This window comes from Aquarana catesbeiana, linkage group LG06 (genome assembly GCF_042186555.1).
Source record: "Aquarana catesbeiana isolate 2022-GZ linkage group LG06, ASM4218655v1, whole genome shotgun sequence".
NCBI classification, from domain to species: domain Eukaryota; kingdom Metazoa; phylum Chordata; class Amphibia; order Anura; family Ranidae; genus Aquarana; species Aquarana catesbeiana.
In genome coordinates, this window is record NC_133329.1 from 384447489 (window position 1) to 384473006 (window position 25518).

General features: G+C 43.6%; 1 protein-coding gene across 1 annotated transcript; it reads right to left on the minus strand.

Moving 5' to 3' along the window:
- Nucleotides 1-1384: 1384 nt before the first annotated feature.
- LOC141147145 (uncharacterized) lies at nt 1385-11413 on the minus strand. Its single transcript, XM_073634277.1, has 2 exons — nt 10747-11413; nt 1385-4569 (listed from the first exon to the last, which is right to left on the minus strand). Exons 1-2 carry the CDS (start codon nt 11295-11297, stop codon nt 3819-3821), a joined length of 1302 nt encoding a protein of 433 aa, XP_073490378.1. The 5' UTR covers nt 11298-11413; the 3' UTR covers nt 1385-3818.
- Nucleotides 11414-25518: the final 14105 nt, after the last annotated feature.

Sequence of the window (25518 nt, forward strand, 5' to 3'; positions counted from 1 at the left end):
TCTCGGATCGCGTGTGAGCAGCATTAGTTATTCTCACCTTGGTGAGAAATGTAAATGGACCAGTAGAAGAATGGAAAGGTATTTACAGGAACAAAATACACCATATAATTATGTTACAGAACGAAGCAAAATAACACTGGGGGATTTGAAGAATGAGGGTGAAGGTCTGGCTTCACTCTCAGCGACGTGAGTATACCAGGAGGATGAGGAGCCGGTTAGAGAAACATTCTAAGGCTTTTGAATGGCCCCGTTTTAGATTAAAAAGGAACTTTAGTCAGAAAATTAAAGTGTCACTAAACCCAGGACTCTGCATTCAGTATATCTGATCCCCCACAGTACACAGAACATGGAAATGCAATTATTTTAGCAAATATAAACTGCTTAATATCTTTTCTCATCAGCAGTATATGGTAGTCTTGTGATTTCTATTGGTGTCTGGTTAAAGCTAGTAGGAGGAGTTTTTTTTATTCTCCTTTGACTGTCCTATGAGGCTGCAGGACCCCTGATCCTCTGTCTGGACAGTGCTGTTGGCCCTGTGCTAATCACATGCACCCTCCCAAGAAAAAAAAAAAACTCTACTCACCAAACTGAGCATGTGCAGAGTGCCCCCAAGACTCTGTACTATTAGGAGGTGGATAGGGGACTGTGGAAGAAGGGGAGGATCAGAGAAGACAGGATCAAACCGCCTTTTTACACAATGCACAGGATTAACCCCTTAGGTTCCACAGTAAGTATAACAGGCATGCTTTACTGCAGACTGATTTTATTGTTGTGGGGTTAGTAACACTTTAAATTTGCCTAACCTGTTCACACTATGTACACAAGGGGGTGCTACATATGGAAAAAGAAAAGGTTTTACTAGTATGTTTGCACAAAATGGCCCAAATCCTCCTTTTCTGGGGTCCCCCCCCCCCGTGACGCTCCTGGCTCCTCCTCTTTTCGAGTGCGCCCACAGAGAGCCACTTTGTATGGGGGCACTCATGTGGGCGCGCTCCCGAGTCCTGCGGCTGCGTCCATTGACACAGACAGCAGAACTTGGCCCCGCCCCCGGTTCCCGTGTCACTGGATTTGATTGACAGCAGTAGGAGCCAATGGTTTTCAATACACATTTTTTATTCTATTGAAGTCTATGGAACAAAAAAACTGAAAAAAGTTCCTGGCCCTTTCCATAAATTGCACAGATGTGAACGTGACCCATAGGAGGAAACCATGTTAAATGGACTGTACTCTGTTTCTGCAAAACTGAAAATGCACTAAAAATGCATAGGTGTGAACCAGGCCTAAAGAGGCAGTGCATTTTTGTAGGAAATTGCACAACTTTATGTACGTTGCTGCAACACACTCCTTAACAGTAGGAGGCAAAGGAAGCATCAACATAAAAGGAGGTGGGGCAATATTTAGTATAATTTTATTTTACATACTTAGATTTATTTCTTTCATCACATTTACCTAGCTGTCCTGCAAATATTTTTTTTTTTAAATAAAAGCTGGTTCCTTCTTTGTTTTTGTAAATACATTTTTTTTTAAATTAATAAAATATTTGTAGAAAAAAAATAAAATAAAAAAATGACACATTAAAAGAAAAAGAGGGAGTCCAATATCTGCAAATCCTGCTTCTTTCACTATCCAATCACAGTCTAGCGAAAGGAGAAGACATCTAAGTGTTACAGAAGTGACAGAATGCAGCACACGTGGTATTTTTCACATAGTTCTACTTTAAAAGTCTTCTGCAGGCTTTCTTCTGCCTTTTCGCTGCAGCTGTGTGTAAGGCAGAGGAACTGATTGGTCTCTCATTGCAGGACAGGCAGATGCAGAATGCAAAACAGCAGCCGGTGGGACCCAGACAGAGTCCGTATTGGCCAAAAGCAAGTATATCAGGGGTGCAAAGTGATTGTTGAACAGAGGTAGGCTCCTTGACCAGCTGACTTAAGCACATTGTTTGACATGGTCATAGAAATGCCATTCTCAGAGGTCTGGTGGGTCTGTGGTATCTAATGGGTCTTGTGGATCTATCTGGTGAGTCTATGGCATCTCACAGTTCTGGTTGGTCTACGGCATGGGTGCTCAACCCATGGCCCTCCAGCTGTTGCGAAACTACAAGTCCCATGAGGCATTGCAAGGCTGACAGTTACAAGCATTGACTCCGAAAGACAGAGGCATGATGGGACTTTTAGTTCCGCAACAGCTGGAGGGTCACAGGTTGAGCACCCATGGTCTACAGTATCTCACGGGTATAGTGAGTCTACAGTGTCTCACAAGTCTTTTTGGGTGTATTGTATCTCACAAGCCTGGTGGGTCTGTGGTATCTTTTAGGTCTAGAGCAGTGGTCTACAAACTGCAGCCCTTTACTAGCCTTTATCCAGCCTAACACTGACACCAACAGTGGGGCATAATTCCCCCAACTGACACCAACAATGGGACAATATTCCTCCCACTGATATCAATGATGGGGCACTATTCTATCCACTGATGCCAATGAGGGTCACTATTCCTCCCACTAATAGAAATTATACAGCACTATTCCTCCCACTGACACCAACGATGGGGCACTATTCTTCCCAGTAATACCAATGATGGGGCACTATTTCTCCTACTGACACCATTAATGAGGCACTATTCCGCCCAGTATTACCAATGATATGGCACTAATCCTCCCACTGACACCAACAATGGGGCACTATTCCTCCCAGTAGTACCAATGATTGGGCACTATTCCTCCTACTAACACCAACGATGGGGCACTATTCCTCCCAGTAATACCAATGATTGGGCACTATTCCTCCTACTAACACCAACGATGGGGCACTATTCCTCCCAGTAATACCAATGATGGGGCACTATTCCTCCCAGTAATACAAATGATTGGAGACTATTCCTCCCACTGACGCCAACGATGGGGCGTTATTCCTCCCTGTAATACCAATGATGGGGCACTATTTCTCCCATTAGTACCAATGATTGGGCACTATTCCTCCTACTGACACCAACGATGGGGCACTATTCCTCCTTTTACTGACAACAGGCACTATGCAAATTAACACCACACCTGAGGCATTGGGATAATTTCTACCCTCACTGGCCACATTCTGGACAGGAAGGACAGGAAAGTTCTGGCCCTTTGTTTGGAAAGTTTGAAGACCCCTGGTCAAGAGAGTCTATGGTATCTCACAGGTCTGATGAGTCTATGGTTCTATTCCTCAGAATTAGTCAGAATATTACATTTAGTTCATAATAATTAAAAGGATGAACCTTTGACAGATGAGGGAACCTTCTAATTGGTCACATAGATCTGACTGAGGATGAGCCTTCTCTGTAAGTAGCTGAAAGTCTTTTACCTCCTGGAGAAGGTGGAGGAGGGTCTCTAATGCGCCATAATAATATGTTTAAAGTCCATTCATAAGGCAGTCCAGCCACACCTGTAGTCAACTGGATTCTATGTAGCTCTCCGTAATTGGATATAACAGGAGTCTTGTTTGGCTTATCTAATCCAAAGCTTGAGGCCCTGTTCACACTTTGTGGTATTGGAATTGCGAGCAGAATCGCGCCAGAATGTGGAACGCGGCTTGTGGTGCCATTATTTTTTTAATGGTACCCCAAACACAGTGTGATTTTGCCATGGTTGTTGCGCAACAAAACATGTAATTTCGAACGTGGTGCCATGCTTAGTGGCAAAATTTGGCACATGAGCTTCTTTGGTGCGTATTTGGAGTGGGGAGAGACCCATTCAAAAAAACGCGCCAATAACACATGAAAAACGCGAAGCGGCGGAGTCACTGGTGTGAACAGGGTCTTATGGTCCGCAGGTTACCTTATCTTGTTTACACAAAATCCTTTAGACGTGATTCTAGTTCGCTTAAACACGATCTCATAACAGACTTATTGCACACAGAGTGTCGAGCAGTCTCCATACAACAAGTGTATGATTCATTCTCATAGCTTCCCTTGTGGCTCATCCATTTTTCAAATGCGGCACAAATTGTATCTGCTGTGTGTTTGCATTTGCCATAGGTCTCAGATTTAGATTTGTTGAAGAGTGCGTCTCCAATGTTTGAGGGGGTGGAATTTTTTAAGGGAAGAGGAGGATCTCTATCATGATTGTGAATACTTTCGTTTAGGGGTTCTTGGAAGGATCTTGGTGAATTGGACCCTTGATGCTCCACTGTCGTTTCTGATGTAATGTCTTTGGTGGCACCGTCAAAAAGATGTGGGTGTTCGAGCAGTTGCGCAACATAAAGGATTATTGTGCCCAGGCGGGATCCGCAGCTGAGGTAATCTTTTTGTTTCCAGAAGTGGTTGCCCACATAAATGATGTTCCTGGTTCTGGGATCGGTGTAGGCTATCTTGTCAGCTCTGGTGTCACATTTAAATTTCACTTGTTTAAGCTTTTCTATGAGTTCTTGCACCAGACTTGTCGTGATGATTGGGAACTCGGGTATGGCCAGTAGAGCTTGTGGCTTTTCTATATGCTCCACCAGGAGGCACTTCTTCTGGCAATCCCAGAGGATATCCAGAGTTGCCTTCTTCAGGTCTGTCTCATCAAATTCATTCATATAGGGAAGCAAAGAATGGCTAAAGAGAAAACATAAATAATTTAGTTCAATAAAAGCTCCAGAAGACAGATTTGGCATTCTGTAGCTATTGTTCAAGACTATAATGGAACTCCAGCCCATTTGTTTTTGAGGGGTTTTTTTTTACACGGGGAAGGACTGGACCAGGCAAGTCCTTGACCAAGTTCCATTGCTTTCATAGAAAGTGATGTCATAGAAAGTGATGTCAGGCATATGACTCTGATGAGGGAACTTAAAGGGGTTGTAAAGGCTCGTGTTTTTTCACCTTAATGCGTCCTATGCATTAAGGTGAAAAAACACCTTGCAATCATCACCCCCCCTAGCCCCCCCCCTCGTTTTACTTACCTGAGCCCCGAATTTCCGTTGGCGCGTCCCCGCCGTCCCTCTCTCCACGGGGTCCGGGCTCTTGATTGGATAGGTTGATAACAGTGCAGCCATTTGCTCCCGCTGCTGTCAATCAAATCCAATAACACGGGCGCCGGGGGGCGGGGCCGAGTACTGCATTCAGCCTCTATGGACGCCGAATGCTGGACTCGGGAGGGTAACCCCCTCGGGAGAGCGCTTCTCCTAGGGGGTTATCTAATGCGGGGAGGAGCCGCAAGGGCCACCGAGGGACCCCAGAAATGGATGTTCGGGGCCACTATGCAAAATGAGCTGCACAGTGGAGGTAAGTATGACATGTTTGTTATTTAACCCTTTCATGACTAAGCCTATTTTTGACATTTGGTGTTTACAAGGTAAAATCCATATTGTTTGCTAGAAAATTACTTAGAGCCCCCAAACATTATATATATATTTTTTTAGCAGAGAATCTAGAGAATAAAATGGTGATTGTTGCAATATTTTTTATCACACGGTATTTGTGCAGCTGTGTTTTAAACGCAACTTTTTGGGAAAAGATACACTTTCATGAATTAAAAAAAAAACAAACAGTAAAGTTAGCCCAATTTTTTTGTATAATGTGAATGATGATGTTACGCCGAGTAAATAGATACCAAACATGTCACGTTTAATAATTGCATGCACTCGTGGAATGGCGACAAACTACGGTACCTAAAAATCTCCATAGGCGAGGCTTTAAAAATTTTTTATGGTTACCAGGTTAGAGTTACAGAGGAGGTCTAGTGCTAGAATTATTGCTCTCGCTCTGACGATCGTGACGATACCGCACATGTGTGATTTGAACACCGTTTACATATGCGGGCGCGACTTCCATATGCGTTTTCTTTGCTGCGCGAGCTCGCGGGGACGGGGGCGCTTTTAAAAAAAATGTTTCTTATTTATTTATTTTTATATTTTTAAATTACGTTTAAAAAAAAAAAAAAATTTTTGATCACTTTTATTGCTGTCACAAGGAATGTAAACATCCCTTGTGACAGTAATAGGTGGTGGCAAGTACTCTTTATGGAGGGATCGGGGGTCTAAAAGACCCCAAACCCCTCCTCTGCACTTCAAAGTATTCAGATCGCCGTTATCGGTGATTCTGAATACTGTATATTTTTTTAAAACCGGCGCCATTGGCAGCCGAGTAAACTGGAAGTGACGTCATGACGTCGCTTCCGCGTTTACAATTAGGAGGTCAGTAACCGCCGGAGGCGGCGGATTGGTGATCGAGCCTCCCGGTGGATCGGGAAGCGCGATAAGAGTGGCGGGAGGGGGGGGGATGGGGGAACATCCCCTCCCACTCCTCCGGTATAACAGCTGAGCGGCTTTTAGCCGCATCGGTTGTTATACTTGGAAAGCCGATCGCCCGCACTACAAAACGGTACCGGGATGATGCCTGCAGCTGCGGGCATCATCCCGGTATAACCCATCCCAATGTCATATTATATTCAGAATGTGTTTGTGTTTTCCTGCTGTTTTGTGTAATCCTTGTGAAATCGAGGCTGTAACTGTTCTCTGAACTTGTCTCCAGCAGCCATCTTGGAGAAGCCTCATGTTCTGATTGGTACCAAGTTCTCTCGAGATTTTGTCCACCATTTTCTGTTAATTTCCATATAAAATAGGGCCCAGCCACCATTTTGAGTGACATGATTGTGGAATGAGTGAGGGAAAGGTATACTGCTTGTGAGGGAAAGCTAGGCCTTAGGGCTCTTTCACACGGGGCGGATCAGTGATGATCCGCCCCGTGAACACCCGCTTGCTCAGCGGGGATTGCTTCGCCGATCCCCGCTGAGCAGGAAGATGACAGGTCCGTCGCTGCACAATGTGCAGCGACGGACCTGTCAGAGCGCCGCTCTCCCCTATGGGGGATCGGATGATGACGGACAGTAGAGTCCGTCGTCACCCGATCCGATCCGAAAACGGATGGAAAAGTAGGGTTTTCCTCCGTTACACTTTTTCGGATCGGAGCGGGTCGGATGTCAGCGGACGTTCATTCGCTGACATCCGCTATTCCATAGGGATACATGTATGTCCGTTTTTCATCCGTAAACGGAAGGATCGTCCGTGTGAAAGAGCCCTTACTCAGAGAGAGTATTCCAGCCTGCAGGGACAGAACAGGGATCCTCAGGAGTCCTATCTATCAGCACTGCTGCTGTGCTTGTGATAGAAGATCATCTGAGACAGTGTATTTTCCTGTTAAATCATCTCTTCTGCATCTGTGGAACCTGCTTATGGAGACCAGCCTATGGCAAGTAATCAAAATGTGCCTTGTATACCACTGATGTGCCTGAAGAGAGGAATAATAACTACAGTGCTAGTTTACTGAGCTGCATTCTGTATCTTTGGTGAATGGACTGTGTATCTGTGCTTTATATTCTAACAAGAGAACAGTTTACTCCACTTTTGTAAATATAATTTTCCACTGCTGCTTATCCGGCAATTAAATTTACTTCATTTACAATACAACAGTGTTTTTCCCTCTATAATATAGCCATGCTAATTCCCCCGCTTACAATTAAATACAACCAAAAGAAGTCTCCACGCTGTCAGAATACAATAGTGCAGCCGGGAGGATTCCCCCATCTACCTCAAATGTGTGGATGAGGGAATCAGTTCCGTTTTTTTATTCAGCCTGCTATGTAATCTATGTAAGTTATGTAAGGTAATAAAAAAAAGGTATGCCAACTTTTGCATTTGTTATGGTACAGCCCTGGTACTTTAAATAAATATACTGAAAACCCCATGACTTTCCAAGGGAGGAGAACTGGTGGTTAGGACTTCCTGTCACAGGACACTGAAAAGGCCTGAACATTGCTCCTGAGTATTTATCATTGTTATATCACTCTATAAGGAAGTAGACTATGACGGGAAAAGTCTCCCGCAATGTTTACACACCCTGACACAATACATTACCTGGCAAATCATAACATGTACGTGACTTTTGACAGCTCTTTAATTAATTTTTTTAATGGGCCCAACACAAGTCAAAATTTGATTTTGTTATGAATTTAGTAGGTGTTGAAGATGCTTTGACGAGCATAGCTCTGCAACGAAGTATAAATCCGAATCACCCATGGCTAGGAGGAAAGGTGTTAAGTCTTCTATTACATCCATTTTTTTATGTGTTTTGGCCAAAGTATTTTCCATTTCCATGTGACAGGACCATAAAAGGTCCATATTGCCTTATAGTGCAGTATAATTTTGTCCCTTATTGAGGCCTCCCTTGGTTTTGAAGATCTAGCCCAGAAATATTAAGTGTCCATAAATACCGTATATACTCGAGTATAAGCCGAGTTTTTCAGCACATGTTTTTTAGGCTGAACCCCCCCCCCCCCGCTGTACCATGCAGTCTATGCGGCCGTCCATTGTAACAAAGCCCCGCCTCCTCCTCGTCCGTGATAGGCGGAACACTGATACAATGCTGGGAAACTGTATCAGTGTTCCGTCTATCATGAACAAGGAGGAGGCGGGGCTTTGTTACAATGGACGGCCCCCGAACAGACTGCATGACACAGCGGGAGACACCCGTTGTTTTAGTTATTACAGGTACAGCTGCAGATGGGCATAGTGAGGCTGCAGATGGGCACAGTGAGGCTGAAGATGGGCAGAGTGAGGCTGAAGATGGGCACAGTGAGGCTGAAGATGGTGAGGCTGCAGATGGGCACTGCTGTTACAGGTGGGCACAGTGAGGGTGCAGATGGGCACTGATGATACAGGTGGGCACAGTGAGGCTGCAAATGGGCACAGTGAGGCTGCAGATGGGCACAGTGAGGCTGCAGATGGGCATTGTTTACCCAGTAGCTGCTGCATTTCCCACCCTAGGCTTATACTCGAGTTAATGTTTTCCTAGTTTTTTTAGGTAAAATTAGGTGCCTCGGCTTATATTCGGGTCAACCTATACTCGAGTATATACGGTACCTTCATTTTTAAAAATGACTGACTGTACTATGTCTAATGTATACATGTACATGCATAATGCACTCAGGCCCAGCTCCACTGTTTGTGAACCTTCACCCCCTTACTGATCACTTGAATATTTGCAATAGCTCGGCTCTAGGAGATACAGAAACTTCCTGCTCATGCGCGATGACGGTAGAAGGCCCTGCTCATTTCAAAATTGCACCCAATCTCTTGCAAATATTTAAGTGGTCAGTAAGGGGCTCACACACCCTGATGGTGTCAAGCGAATTGCCTAGGTGCACTAGATGAAGTGCACTTATAAATGTGAGTTTTATTCCAAGTGTTTTTATAATTACTGGTTTTATACAATTCAGTACTATGCTAGTTTTTTCATTTTATGAGCACCATACACACTATATTATCAAAAGTATTGGGACGCCTGCCTTTACACGCACATGAACTTTAATGGCATCCCAGTCTTGTTCAATATTGAGTTGGCCCACCCTTTGCAGCTATAACAGCTTCAACTCTTTTGGGAAGGCCGTCCACAAGGTTTAGGAGTGTGTCTATGGGAGTGTTTGACCATTCTTCCAGGTCAGGCACTGATGTGGACGAGAAGGTCTGGCTCGCAGCTGCCACTCTAATTCATCCCAAAGGTGTTCTATCGGGTTAAGGTCAGGACTCTGTGCAGGCCAGTCAAGTTCCTCCACCCCAAACTCGCTCATCCATGTCTTTATGGACCTTGCTTTGTGCTCTGGTGCGCAGTCATGTTGGAACAGGAAGGGGCCATCCCCAAACTGTTCCCACAAAGTTTGGAGCATGAAATTGTCCAAAATGTCTTGGTATGCTGACGCCTTAAAAGTTACCTTCACTGGAACTAAGGGGCCAAGCCCAACCCCTGAAGAATAACCCCCCCCCCATAATTTCCCCTCCACCAAGTGATTTGGACCAGTGCACAGAGCAAGTCCGGCTGCCAGCCATTGGAGCATATACTCCTAAAGGGGAAGGCTTATATTGACCTGTGTAAGGTCTATCCATTAGGTGAACGCATAGTTTGGAAGGTGAAGGGGCACTGATGGGGATTGGTGGAGAACACCCATCTCACAGAACAGTTTTTATTCCAATTTTATTATACTTTTTGGACTTTGGTCACATTGTATTCTTTATATATATATATATATATATATATATATATATATATATATATATATATATATATATATATATATATATATATATATAATTTTTAGTTACACTCTATTCATCATTTTGCATTATTGTATGTCAGTTATAGTTATTTTCTATAAGGTATATATGTACTAAGCACTGTATAGTAGAGGGGTAGCACTTCACTATTTTGGTTCTAAATTTATGTGGGAACACATATAAGTGCTTAGCAGCAAGCCCCACGTGCTTTTCCATTTACATGCTCTAGTTTTTGTTTACACGTAGTAGTGCAGGGCATAAGGCAGTATACAAAGAAAAGATTATATTTTTTTTTATATGTTTTTTTATATGCTTTTCTTTATTGTTTTTGTTATTTTAACCCTGATGAGTGGAGAGTGTTGAACCCCGAAACGTGTTGGATTTTGCTGCAGAATAAAATCTTTTATGGACTTATGCACTAGTGTAGGGTTCCCATCTTTATACATTTTTTATTTTTTTTGCTAAAAAAAATACAATAATGACAAACTGCTCCAGCCCAGCAACCTGGCATTTTTTTAAAAAAAACATTGACACCTCTGCCATTGCATAGCGTTCCTCCCTAGTCACTATAGCACACAGTGCAGTCCACGTCATCTTTGTAAATGGGCACGCTAGTGGATAACAGAATTGTCAGAATTTTTTTTTCTTCTCTAAAGAAGTGACCCTCTTATATAGAACTTTTTTTTACCTCATTGAAGACTCCTTACACACAGAGTCCCTGAGCGCCTCCCCGCAACAGGTATAAATGCCGTTTTTGTAGATGCCATTGTGGTTCATCCAAGTTTCAAAGGCAGCATAAATGTCAGAGGCGGTTAGAGTACCAGCAACATTTCTGTAGCCCAGAATTTGGCTAGCTGCCAAGATCAAGGTGCCAGGACGAGACCACTGTTCTAAATATTCTTTGCTTTCCCAGAATGATTGGCCGAGGAAAATATTGACACTGTCTGGGTTTGGATAGACATAAGTCTTGCCAGCCGAATCTCCATTTTTAAGAAGTTGGACCTCCTGTAGTTTGTGGAAGAGATTCAACACCAGCTGTTGGTGAAGAAATGGACAGTTGGGATCCAATTCCTGACTCTTCTCATATTCAATTTCTCTGTCCAGCAGCAGCCATTCTTTTTTCTTCAGAGCATCTTCTAAGAGGACCAAAGCCCGTACGTGAGCCTCCACTGCCATCGTGTCCTCATCTTCAGTCATGTCAACGATCTGACCATTGAAAGACACTTTATCTAAATCCATGTCTGTAGTATCCGAGTTATCCACAGGTTATTCTGCACTCTCAGTCTCTGCGCGTTCAAGTGTTTTATAAAGCTCAAGGTTTCACTTTCCAGATTAGCACGTCACAGCATTTCTTCAAAGTCCTTTACTTTAGTTTCTGATTCCTGGGTGTACTTCTTGTAGTACTGACAGCAAGTCGGTTCTGATTTTTCTAAAGAAGGTCGGCCATGTTAGCCACAACTATTTCACAGTATGGGTTTCATTCAACTGCTTTGAAATTCAGTACCTACTCCTGTCTTCAAAGAACATTTTATTCAAGAGAAAAGCTTGTTTTTGTCCCCTTCTATGGGAATCAAATATAGTTTCTACCAGATTGGTGACCTGCTTTACCCCAGAGGATTCTTTAGGGGTCAGATTGAAGGATGCCTCCCTTACAGTGATGGTTAGAATGAAAGAATGGAGTGGGCAACTACATGGCAAATGAGGTTTAATTTTGAAAAATGTAAAGATATGCACTCGCTAGGGGGAGAACTTCTGGAGAACTTAGTCCTAGTAGATGACAGGCTCAGCAATGGCATTCAATGCCAAGCTGCAGCAAGCAAAACTAGTATAATATTAGCATGTATTAAAAAGGGGATATACTCCCAGAGATAAAACTATAATCCCGCCACTTCATAAAATTCTGGTGTGGCCACATCTGGAGTATTCCATCCAGTTCTGATCACCAGTCCTCAGGAGGGAGGTGCGGGAACTGGAGAAAGTCCAGAGAAGGGCAACAAAGTTAATAAGGGGCCTGGAGGACCTCAGTTACGAGGAGTGACTGCAGACATTACATCTATTCTCTCTGGAGAAGAGACGCTTGAGAGGAGATATGATAGTGGTATATAAATACCTCAATAGTGATTCTAGCATTGGGAATAAACTATTCAGTCTCAGGGAGCGTAAGAGGACACGGGGTCACTCGATGAAATTGGAGGAGAATTGGTTTAATCTTAAACTGCTTAGGGGGTTTTTCACTGTCAGGGTGGTAAGGATGAGGAATTCACTTCCACAATTGGTAATGTCATTGGGAAGTATTGATAATTAACCACTTCATCCCCTTCCTGACCAAGCCCTTTTTTGCGATACGGCACTGCGTCGCTTTAACTGACAATTGCGCGGTTGTGCGACGTTGTACCCTAACAAAATTGATGTCCTTTTTTTCCCACACATAGAGCTTTCTTTTGGTGGTATTTGATCATCTCTGCGGTTTTTATTTTTTGCGCTATAAACAAAAAAGAGCAAATATTTTGAAAAAAAAGCAATATTTTTTACTTTTTGCTATAATAAATATCCCCCAAAAAATTTAAGAAAAACTAATTTCTTCCTCAGTTTAGGCTTCTACATATTTTTGGTAAAAAAATCACAATAAGTGTATATTGATTGGTTTGCGCAAAAGTTATCGTGTATACAAAATAGGGGATAGATTTATGGCATTTTTATTATTTTTTGTAGTAATGGCGGCGATCTGCGATTTTTATCGTGACTTCGACATTGTGGCAAACAGATCGGACACTTTTGACACTATTTTGGGACCATTGGCATTTATACAGCGATCAGTGCTATAAAAATGCACTGATTACTGTGTAAATGTCACTGGCAGGGAAGGGGTTAAACACTAGGGGGCGATCAAGGGGTTAAGTGTGTTCCCTTGGTGTGTTCTAACTGTAGGGGGGAAGGGCTCACTAGAACATGACAGAGATCACTGCTCCTGATCACTGGGAGCAGTAGATCCCTGTCATGTTGCAAGGCAGAACAGGGAAATGCCTTGTTTACATAGGCATCTCCCCATTCTGCCTCTCCGTGTCACAATCACGGGCCACTGGCAGACATCAAGTCCGCGGGACCTGCGGGCATGCACCCACTAGCCGCCAATGACGCAGCGACGTGCGGGTATGTTGTTTTGTGCACCCATGCCACTCTGCCGACGTATATCGACGTGAGCTGGTCGGCAAGTGGTTTAAAAAAAACTCTTGGACGGGTATCTTAGCGAACACAGTATGCAGGGGTATGGCATATGATTTTTGACATGAACACACACCCACACAGGTTGTACTGAATGGCCTGCTGCTTTTATTCAACCTTACCAACTATGTAACTATGAATGCCCTTTTACATTGGTGGTCAATGGGAAGAATGCGCCTTACAGAGCAGTGAGAGTAAAGAATGTCCTCCTTGCAGTGATGGTCAAAATGCCCCTCTTATAGTGGTGGTCGGTGGGAAGAATGCCTTCCTTGCTGTGGTGGTGCTTGAGAAGAATGCCTGCTCACAGTAGTGGTGAGAATGCTGCTTTTATAGTGGAGATCATTGAGAAGAATGCCCCCTCACAGTGGTGGTCAGAATTCCCCTTTTAATTGGTGGTCATTGAGAAGAATGCCCCAAAGCAGTGATGATCAGTGAGAAGAATGCCCCCACAATGTGGTGGTCGGAATGCTCTCTTAAAGTGGTGGCTAGTTGGAAGAATGTCCCCCTTACAGGGGTGGTCAATGGAAAGAATACACCTTAAAGTGGTGGTCAGAATGCATGCCCCCTTACATTGGTGGTCAGTGGAAAGAATAGCCTCTTTACAATGGCAGTCAGAATGCCACTCTTACAGACAGCAAAAAAAAAAAGATTGTGGGTTTCATATGGCAAGCTTTGCCAAATGCCCTTGGACACAGAACTATTGTATGTAGCCACTATCAAATAGGAGGTCAATTACTCACAGCTCCAGGAACCCCTTGCAACCTCTGAAGGAACCCTGATTGAAAATGGCTGGTTTATGCAGACCATGTTTTGTCCCTGTCCATTTGATAAGTTTTGCATCTAATTGCTAATCTCTCAGAGGTACAATCCCCCTCCAGGCATTGCATGTCACCTTATGTACAAGTCTAAAATCTCAGGGTTTCTGGTTTGGAAATAAACATATTCTGGTATGATCTGGTCACTCTCCTGTTCCCCAAACCTCTCTTTACAGCAGTTAGAAATCCCCTCCCCTGTTTTGTCTCTTTAAAAATGCTGCAAGTGCAGATAAATGCCTGTTGGTCTGCCAAAATCCAGAAAGCTTCTAACTTTCCAACAATCCGGTGTCTTTTCTATACTGAAATCCTAACCAGTGTTGTGAAACTTACCTGCTGGACTACAGAACTCTATCCATTGCCCACCCCTCTTTGTCCCTCTACACATTCATATGTAGTGCACCCCCTAAGGTGCCGCAAGTAACCCGGGATCCCCCACCCTGCACAGCCAGGCGCACCGAATTTTCACAGGCACTTTTGAGTCAGAGAACAATTGGTGACTTTGTTTTTGTTATTTATTGAGGGATATAACTTGGATAGGGATAGGAGTTTATGGGATGCCCATTTGCCTTCAACAACAACTTCAGGGACAATACAGCTCCTCTTCTTTCTCCAACACACACTTGCTTGCAGAACCCAGCTGGTACACTGTGAATACCTGCCAGTCACTCAGTCAGATGAAAGCAATGGCCCATTACAGGCAGGAACCCGAGGCCCTCTTAGGTGTGTAGCAGAATCTCAGTGTCCAGCTTGCATCACTCCCAGCACCACCTCTTCAGGCACTGCAACCCACCTGGCTGCAGCTGCCCCTTTCACAAGCCCTCCAAGCTAACTTCTCCCCACAGTCCTCCAGACTGTCACTCACCAGCCCACCCGGCTGACTCTCAGGAGATCTCCCAGTTGTTCTGACCTGCTCCCGCTGTCCTCTCTCTTTGCTCCCGTGCCTCCAGGAAGGGTGTCCTACGTGTGTTTTGGTAGGATCCTTCCAGCACCTGAGCCCCAGGCCGGAGGTCACCCCCCCAGACTAGGGGGCACCTTCAAGGGCCACGACAGCCTCCTCAGGACTCCAATTCCATCTTCCACCCGACTATTCTCCTGGCATTACTCATGCCTATTTATGAGGTGGCCTACCCCCTGCCTGCTCTTTACTGGAGATTCATAGCTCAGGCTTAGCCCTAAGCTAAACTCATTTTTACCTACACTAACAACAAACCTATCTACATCTATCACACTAGAGGGTGCTACACCTACCTTGATTTCTTTCCTTGCCAAACAATGGTGCTGCCCTGACCCCCAACAACCTGCCTACACACTATGTGTAGGGAATAGGTTCCATGCAGATGTAGTTCTGGGGATGTGCCCACATAAGAAGGAACTAACCTCCCAACCGCTGCCCCTGCAAGAATTTGACAAGCCTGGTGCTGATACCATAGGCAGTAATAAAAGCTGTTTATCTCAACAGGAACCGGGTAAAAGAAGGTTAATGCTGGGACATGATCTAGAGGAGTAGAGGGCAGTTTGGGTGTAAAAATCCTTTAATATGGTTTACACAGCTCATATCTAGTCCCTGTATGCAGGGCTGAAAAACCCCAAAACAATTCTATTTTCTGAAAGCAGACACCCTAGAGAATGAAATAGCTCCAATTACTGAAACCCCATACTGACTGGGGAAAGTGACACCAGAACCCTGAAGTGATGTTTTACATATCATTTGCAGTTCATTCACAGGAAGGAGAGATCAGCGAACGGACTTTCACTGATCTCCCTCTCCTCTACCTGGTGGCACCCGCCATGCCAAGTCTTGGGTCTGCCGATGCACGGGTGGACCCCAGGAAACATGGTGGGGATCAAAACATACGAGCGGGGGGGGGGTGTGTGTAAGTAATCCAGTAGCTGCACAGCCACCGCATCGCTTCCACCTGACAGCTTGTCAGTAAAAATTCACCAAATATATTGCCAAATTGTTTAGTAACATCTAAAAGACGAGGTTGCAACGAGTAAATACAGTAGATACCCAACATGTCAATTGTATGCTTCCTTGAAATGTGCTTTAAAAGCCCCAACAGGTCATCAGTTTAGAGTTAACCATGAATAATGGGTCTGGAATTATTGCTCTTACTCTGGTGTGTGCAGTGATTTTGAACAAATGCCAAGAAGTCAACCCATGCATTTACATTCATGCATACATGTACTGTGTGGGGGGGGGGGGCTCAAATGATTTTTTGCAGGAAATTTTAAGTGCTTGGGTGAAACTTTCATTTGTTTCCCTTTTTCTTACATTTTATTTGTAATAAACCTTTTTTTTCATCACACAGGGGACAAAAAGTGATACATTTTCTGGCGACAGCTTCTCTGATGTCAAACCTGTCCTCAAATTAAGCTAATGGAGTGCAGATGCTTTTTCCCTGGTCATACTGGCTGGAGAAAGTGACACACTAATGCCGGCCAAAGATGGTTCGAATCCTTGCCAGTTCAGCAGGAACCGGCCGAGATTCGAACCGAGTGTGGGCAGGCTGAATGTACCAAGTTGATCAACTTGGGTACAGGGGGGGGCGCAGACAGCAGTAAAAACCTAGTAGGTGCTCTAATCCCTCTCCACTCTATCCAAAACTAAAAAAAAGTTTTGCCTTTACTTATCCTTTAATACTATCTCTGGGGAATTATTAATACTATTGACAGACTGCATCAGTCATTAGTGGGTAATTCTTTTTTAAGAATAGAATGCCATCTAGTGGTCAATTATTGTATTGCATAACACGTTTAACCCTTTCACGACCAGCCGCCGCAGTTATACTGCGGCAGGCTGGCTCCCCTGCGCAAGCCGTCGTAGCTGTACGTCGACCCTTTAAGACGCTTTAGCAGGCGCGCAGCCTGTCCCTGGAGCCGATGGATTACCACCGGACACCCGCGTTTGCTTGTGACAGAGCGAGAACCGGGATCTGTGTCTGTAAACACACAAATCCCGGTTCTCTCAGGGGAGAGGAGACAGATCGTGTGCTCTTACAAAGTAGGAACACTGATCTGGCTCCTCCTCTAGTCAGTCCCATCCCCCCCCACAGTTGGAACACACCTAGGGAACACCGTTAACCCCTTGATCGCTCCCTAGTGTTAACCGCTTCCCTGCCAATGACATTTATACAGTAATCAGTGCTTATATTTAGCTCTGATCGCTGTATAAATGTCAATGGTCCCAAAAAAAGTGTCCGATCTGTCCGCCGCAATGTCGCAGTCACGATAAAAATCGCTGATCACTGCCATTACTAGTAAAAAAAAAAATTTCAAAACTGCCAAAAATCGATCCCCTATTTTTTACGCTATAACTTTTGCGCAAACCAATCAATATATACGCTTATGCTGAATACATATCAGCCTAAACTAATGAAGAAATTTTTTTTTTTTTTAAATTGGGATATTTATTATAGCAAAAAGTACAAAATATTGTGTTTTTTTCAAAATTGTCGCTCTTTTTTTGTTTATAGCGCAAAAAATAAAAACCGCAGAGGTGATCAAATACCACCAAAAGAAAGCTCTATTTGTGGGGAAAAAAAGGACATCAATTTTGTTTGGGTACAACGTCGCACGACCGCGCAATTGTCATTGTGCCGTATCCCAAAAAATGGCCTGGTCAGGAAGGGGGCAAATCCTTCTGGGGACTGAAGTGGTTGAAGAGCCCCTGTCGTCAAACCATTTAACCATTTTAGCACTTTTTTTTAGGTTATGCTCTTTTTTTTTTTTCTTTTTTTGTTCTTCTTTCTTTTGGAATATCAGATGTCTATTATCTTTTTTTAATCTTTTTTTCCACTGATTAGGTAAATGTAGTGTTATTGGAAATGTCTTTTGTAATCAATTGGATACACTATAGGCTTGCAGATAGATGAATGTTTGAAGTCCATAAGGATATACGTATATAGCCTCAAAGGAGTAGTGTCTGTTATATGTTTGGGGAATAGAGGTGCAGCTCGGAGAGTCCTGGGCTACCATGGCGTTGATTCACTATATACAGACCCCCATATATGCTACCCATTGTCAATTTTTGATTGTACGCTATTTGGACATTTTATGCTGTAATTGATTACTTACACATTCTTTGGTGATTTTTCCTCCTTTTTTCTCTTTGTCCCCCCCTCCCTTTTTTTGTTCCCTTTTTGTTATTTTTTTTTGTACCATTATTTTATAGGGCATATATCAGCTTCTTTTCACCTGGCATATATAGCCTCTATGCATTGACTGGAAGAGTATTTTTCCCTGTGTGGTCCTCTAATTCTGAGAACAAGCTACATGCAATATGAATTTTTATAGCAGGTAACATATATTTGAAGATAGAATTAAATGCATAATGTATTGTTGTATAGGCATTGTTACTTATCTTGACTCTGTTTGTAACCATAGAGATATATGCCAGTTCTCCCCCAGGAAGCGGGCTTTGTACTGCAAAACATGTCGGATATTAACCACTTAAGGACCGAGCCTCTTTTTGAGATTTGTTGTTTACAAGTTAAAAACAGTTTTTTTTTGCTAGAAAATTACTTAGAACCCCCAAACATTATACATTTTTTTTCTAACACCCTAGAGAATAAAATGGTGGTTGTTGCAATACTTTCTGTCACACCGTATTTGCGCAGCGGTCTTACAAGAGCACTTTTTTTGTAAAAAATACACTTTTTTGAATTAAAAAATTAGACAACAGTAAAGTTAGCCCAATTTTGTTTTTATATTGTGAAAGATAATGTTACGCCAAGTAAATTGATACCCAACATGTCACTCTTCAAAATTGCGCCCACTCGTGGAATGGCAACAAACTTTTACCCTTAAAAATCTCCATAGTCGACGTTTAAAAAAATTCTACAGGTTGCATATTTTGAGTTACAGAGGAGGACTAGGGCTAGAATTATTGCTCTCGCTCTACCAATCACGGCAATACCTCACATGTGTGGTTTGAACACCATTTTCATATGCGGGCGCTACTCACGTATGCGTTCGCTTCTGCACGCGAGCTCGGCGGGACGGGGTGCGTTTAAAAAAAATTTTTCTTATTTATTTTACCTTTTATTTTTCATTTTTACACTATTCTTTAAAAAAAAAAAAAAAAGTGTCACTTTTATTCCTATTACAAGGAATGTAAACATCCCTTGTAATAGAAAAAAAGCATGACAGGACCTATTAAGATTCATATTTTATTATTTTTTTAAATGTTTTGTACAATAACAATGTAAGTTTTTATCTTTTTATCTTATTATTTTTTTGAAATTTAGTTGTATATTTTTTTCTACTACCATAACCTTCCACCAAAGAACAGCCCAAATGAAATTCTCCTGCTCCTGACGATCGCAGCGACACCACATATGTTTATGTTAGTTGTTGTTTGTACCCTTGGTACAGCCCAGAAACAACAGTGTGCATCTTGCTTTTTTTTTTTTTTAATTATTATTCTACCTAAAACACACTGATACTAATTAAAAAAAATAAAACATTCCTGCCCAAAAAAAAACTGACCTTTGCCCCTGACCTTTAACCCTGACCTTGACCCAAGCCCTAACCCTGACACTGACCTATATCAAACCTTGATCTAAGTATTTCTTCTAAGTATTTTTCTGGAGAGAGAGAGAGAGAGAGAGAGAGAGAGAGAGAGAGAGAGAGAATCACTCTCCTCAGTTCAAAGAGCGAAAACACATTGGGCGGGCTTTACAGTGACTGATCATTATGATAGCCAATCAGAGGTTATCACAGCGATCAGGTGACCCTGAATCGGGAGGCCTAGGGCTCTTAATGCTCTTAAAGGGGTTAAAGTCTGTCATTTTTTAATATTAGGGATTGAGTTATCTTTCAGTGTCTTGTAATAGAGGATGCGGTACCAGTAAGGACTTAAGACAAGTTGAGACTCAAATCTTTCTAGCTTATTGTATGAATTATGACAGCTAATACCTGTGGCTGTCAGAATACCTGAACAGCGGCTGCATCTGATTGGATGCAGCTGCTGTTTTCCACCTGGCTTCTTTGATTTGCAGATCGAAGAATGTTGGATGGGAGGGTGCTGATAGGGCCACCCATTCCTCGAACTTCAGCTTGCGAGAATTATATTTTACATTCCAGTTGTGCCAATCAATCTGCTATAAAATAACTTGTCAGAGAACTAGGTAAAAAAAACTGACTTCTGCCTTGCAGCAGTGTGGTCCCTGTTTCAAATCCCAGTCAAACCCTATCTGCAGCATGGTGTCTTCATGTTCCCCCTGTGCTTGTATGGGTTTTTCCAGGTACTCCGGTTACCTCCCACATTAAAAGAGATGTATGGGTTTTTCTGTTTTTTTTTTTTTTTTTTTTTTTAATAATCATACTTACCTAGGTGGATGCAGCAACAGTCTGATGCTGCATCTGTCTGCTGGCACCTCTAAAGCCGCGTACACACGATCGGATTATCCGAAGGGAATTGTGTGATGACAGGCTGTTGGCTGTTTGTACGCTCCATCGGACAATTGTTGTTGGATTTTCCGCGGGCAAATGTTGGATGGCAGGCTTTAAAATTTTCTGCGGACAAATGTCTGCTGTTGGATTTTCCGAGCGTGTGTACACAAGTCCGTCGGACAAAAGTCCAAAGTACAAACACGCATGCTCGGAAGCAAGGACGAGACAGAAGCGGTCGGTCTTGTAAACTAGCGTTCGTAATGGAGAATTAACTTTCGTGATGCGGCAAATTATAAAATCTCAAAATGCAGCGCACAATTCTCTTCTTCTTTAATGGGATAATAATGAAGCTGCTTTGCTGGTGATACTGATGGAATTATTGCAAACAAATTGGAGGTTTTTTTTCTAGTGATATCAAGAATAATATTATTATGCTTTTTTTTTTTTGCTTTTTTTTTTTTTTTTTTTTTTTTTGGGGCAAGTTACCACAACACCATTATCCGGTATAAAAACCAAAGAAGGGGGAATAGGAATGGGACTTTAAATGAGGCCTGTAGGTGTGTGTATGATAATATAGATGTATTGCATGAAAGGAACCTGAGTGTCACAATCTCCTAAGGGCAATTCATGGTAGTAATATTGAGATAACATAATTAAGCAATATAATAAAACATTTATGATGTAAAAATACAATCATAAAAATTCAACATAAGTTGATATAATCATAAAACATTTATTAATCGAGGATTAATCACTGATACATGATTTGTGACAGACAGTAAAATTCATGACAGCAAAAAGAATACAATTCAAACAAAGGAAATGTATATAAAATTCACATGATTAGTACAAACAGAGAACATGATACTTTGGGGTTGGTTGGAACAAGCATAACTTGGCAGCACTAGATGAACACTCTACGCGTTTCATGGCCTTGCGCCAATCGCCAGGAGTTGGATGCATGCATTGTACTATAAAGTAATGAGATGTGGAGTTATTTTAATGGTTAGTTAGGTATTAGGCCCAAAAGATGAATAGACAAATGATTACTTTGTTACTTACAAAGTGGCCCATAGATGGAAGGCAGTTCCTGAGGTGGAGTTATGTGGGGTCTGGTAAGAGTGCTCCTAACCGGGACTGAGGCGGGGAATAACCAGATGGAACCCAAAGGGGGGTTCAGCTACAGAGACGGGTCAACGGTCACTGGATATGTGTGTAAACAGTAAACTGATTTTGAGTCTAGCTGTTATTTATTGTATGTCTCAGAGCAAGTGGAGAGCGAAACTGCATGGGGGGGCCCCAAGAAAAGTTTTGCCCAGGGTCCAATCAATATTAAAGACGCCCCTGATTGTGACACTCAGGTTCCTTTCATGTGATACATCTATATTATCATACACACCTACAGGCCTCATTTAAAGTCCCATTCCTATTCTCCCTTCTTTGGTTTTTATACAGATATATTCAGGAATGGAGGCTTGTTTGGTGCATAGTTCCAGGCTGAAACAGGTCGCACGCCTTGGGCGCCTTTCACACGGACGGCTGTTAAAAGCATATATCGTATTTATCGGCGTATAACACGCACTTTTTTCCCCTTAAAATCAGGGGAAAATCGCGGGTGCGTGTTATACGCCGATCCCCTGCGATCCTGACCTGTCAGAATGAAAAAATCGCTGACCACGATTTGAAAATGGCGCCGCCGGCGCCGAAATACACAGTGCCGGTCCTCGGCTCTTCTCGGCGGCTTTCGGTTTCACTCGAGCGCCGCCCGAACCTAGCCGAGTATACTCGGCTAGTTTCGGATAGCTCCGCTCACCGTCCGAGTGGAACCGAAAGTAAACGAGAGCCGCCGAGAAGAGCCGAGGACTGGCTCTGTGTATTTCGGCGCCGGCGGCGCCATTTTCAAATCGCGGTCGGCGATTTTGAAGCTCAGAGGCTTCAGCAAGACTGCACTGGGGCAAGGCTGGACTGGGGCAAGGCTGGACTGGACACTGGGGAAGGCTGCACTGACATGGCTGCACTGACATGGCTGCACTGACATGGCTGCACTAGCAAGGCTGCACTGACAAGGCTGCACTGACATGGCTGCACTGACAAGGCTGCACTGGCAAGGCTGCACTAGCAAGGCTGCACTGACATGGCTGCACTGACAAGGCTGCACTGAGAAGGCTGCAATGATGGGCATTTAAATGTAAGTTTTTTTACCTTCAACTTCCCTCCTAAAAGTTTTTTTTCCTTAAAATTCCCTCCTAAATTGAGGTGCGTGTTATACGCCGGTGCGTGTTATACGCCGATAAATACGGTAATATGTTCTGTGAAAATCAAGACTCCAGGCACTGCGATCAGCTGCATTTGTACAGTGAGATTACGTGCGTTTACATGCGGCTGCGTTTAGCTGCGTTTAGCTGCGTTTGGAACATTCTTGCCATTTCTGATGTGCTTCCTGTTGCTTTTCTTTCCTTGTTGCCACTGCTATCCGCGGGAGAAATAGTACACTGCGATTACCTGCAGTTATGTAGCTGCGCTAAATCTCTCCTGTCCGCACCAAATCGCATGTAACTAAATCACAGCTAAACGCAGTGTGTGAATGGGGCCATAGGAAAGCATTGTGTGCTGTTAGCTGCGGTAGAAAACTAGAAAATCCACAGCTAAAAGCATAATTCTATCCGTCCGTGTGAAAGGGGCCTTATACTAACCATTATCCCGTAGTTTTTAAGATCAAAGATACAACTGTTGTTGGTTGTCCCTTGTCAATTTTACATTGTATTTTTTGTATTGTATTTTTTTTAAATGTAACTGCCTACTCCCAAACTGTCATTTGAAGTAAAACACATAGCCAAGTATTATTCTACACAATTTTTTTATTGTGCATTAAAAAAAAGAAAACAAATAAAATTAGACATGCTATCTGCCAATAGAACTTAACCAAAAAGTGCATTCTATCCATCCAAAAATATAAAAAATATAACATCAAGTCATTATTATTCAACCAAAAAATAAAATAAAAGCCTCATGCATGTGTCCTGCTTCTTAATATATTGGGTCAACAATGCCAAGAGTTGGTGAAAGCAGGGGTCCGTCATCCGGAGATAATTCCGAAAAACATCTGGATTATTCTCCTGGAGCTCCCGCAGCAAAGGCATATGAAATAATTGGTCACGATTAATAAAGCAACCAATTTTTGGTCCAAGAACTCCTCCTCCTCCTGTTCCTGGACTGGACTTGGGTCAAAGCAATAACTCCAAGGCCAATAATAAATAACACGTTATCTCCTCAGATTCCGCAACATGTCTGGTTGACGAACGGCCGTTCAGAAATGAACTGATAAGCGCAAAATGAAAAGCACGAATCAACACTCACCGAACTTCTACTAACACGAAATTAGCAGAAGGATCCCAAAGGGTGGCGCTAAAGAGCTGAAGAACCACGTAGTATGTCAGTACGTTTGTGTTTGTTGGCTGACAATTGTGTGCCGTTTATACGCAAGACAAAATCCAGGCACACGCCTTCGGACAAAAGTCAGAGGTTTTGTCTGCGAAAAATCCAATCGTGTGTACGAGGCTTTAGACTGAGAACCAAGCGATCAAACACCTCAGTTTTCAGGGCTCCCTGAGCAGAGAGCTGGTGACTGTCAGTTACCGGCTCTCTGCTCGGCCCCTCCTCCCACTCACTGGACCACTGAGCTGTGGAGGGGGCGGGAGCGGCCTGCTCAGGCTCTCAGTGGCTCCCTAAGAGGCTGAGCCAGGTGCTGACTCCATTGTCGCGATCTTGCCCAAGCCTGGACCAGCTCTATGATGTCAACCGACAGCGGGCTTCAGTCCGCTGTCTGCTGAAAATGGGTCACAGGAGTACAGAGTGCTTCTTCTTTAAGCCCCCGCTCACATTGGAACGACTTGTCATGACAAGTCGCAGCCTATATCCGGCAATCACACTGTTCAAATCGGTGCAAGGTTGACTTTGCGGTGCCGCACTGATTTGAAAACGTAGTTCCTGCACTACTTTTAGCGATTTCAGGTGCGACTTGCATAGACATCTGTGCATGAAGCTGCACAGATATCTTCCATGTCGCACCCGAAGTCGCACTGACATGCAGCTTTGAAATTGAGCAATTTCTGATGAAGTCACACAATTTCAAAGCCGCGGTCAATGTGAACGGGGGCTAAAAAGACATTCTGGTAGATTGATTGACTCCTGTCTAAATTGTCAGTACAACCAAATTTTCCCCTTTTCATAGTATAAATCACCCCCACAGCACAGATCTCCCCTACCATCCTTAAATCCCCCCTCCCAGCCTACCCCCCTTAATATAACCCTCCCCCAGCACAAACCCCATCAGCAACGACTCCCCATCCAGCACAAACCCCCCAACACAGACCCCTCGGAGTAGACCAACCCCCCAGTACATACCGCCCCCCCTGCACAGAACCCTCACTACGGATTGACCCCCCTAATATTCCTAAATCCCCCTCCCCAGCACAAACTTCCTCAGTACAGACCGACCCCACAGCACAGACTGAACCCCCAGCAAAGACTGCCGTCCTCCCCAGCACTGACCCCTCAGTACAGATACCCCCCATCACAAACCCCTCAGTACAGACTGACTACCCTAACATTCCTATATACCCCCTCCCCAGTACAGATCCTTCAGTACAGATCCTTCTATATAGAATTCTCAATACAGACACCCCCCCATTGCCCCCCCCATCCTATACAGAGTCCTCAGTACACACACCTCCCCATTGTTCCCACCCATCCCACACAGAGTCCTTAGTACAGACCCCCCCCCCCAATCACATACATCAGTGGTCTCCAAACTGTGGCCCGGGGGCTGAATGCAGCCCTGTCCTTGCCTTTATCCAGCCCTTGGAGCACTAGTCCTCCCACTGATATGAGACACAATTCCTCCCACTGACACCAACAATGGGGCACAATTCTTACCACTGACACCAAAAATTGGGTACTATTCCTCCCCCTAATAACAATGATAGGGCACTATTTGCTCCCACTGATGCCAGTCTGCCCCCCCTAAA

Coding starts and splice junctions, on each gene's coding strand:
- LOC141147145 (XM_073634277.1), bottom strand. CDS start 11,297: ATGGATTTAGATAAAGTGTCTTTCAATGGTCAGATCGTTGACATGACT. Junction 4,570..10,746: donor TGTAAGGAGTCTTCAATGAG/GTAAAAAAAAGT, acceptor TTTTCTCTTTAG/CCATTCTTTGCTTCCCTATA.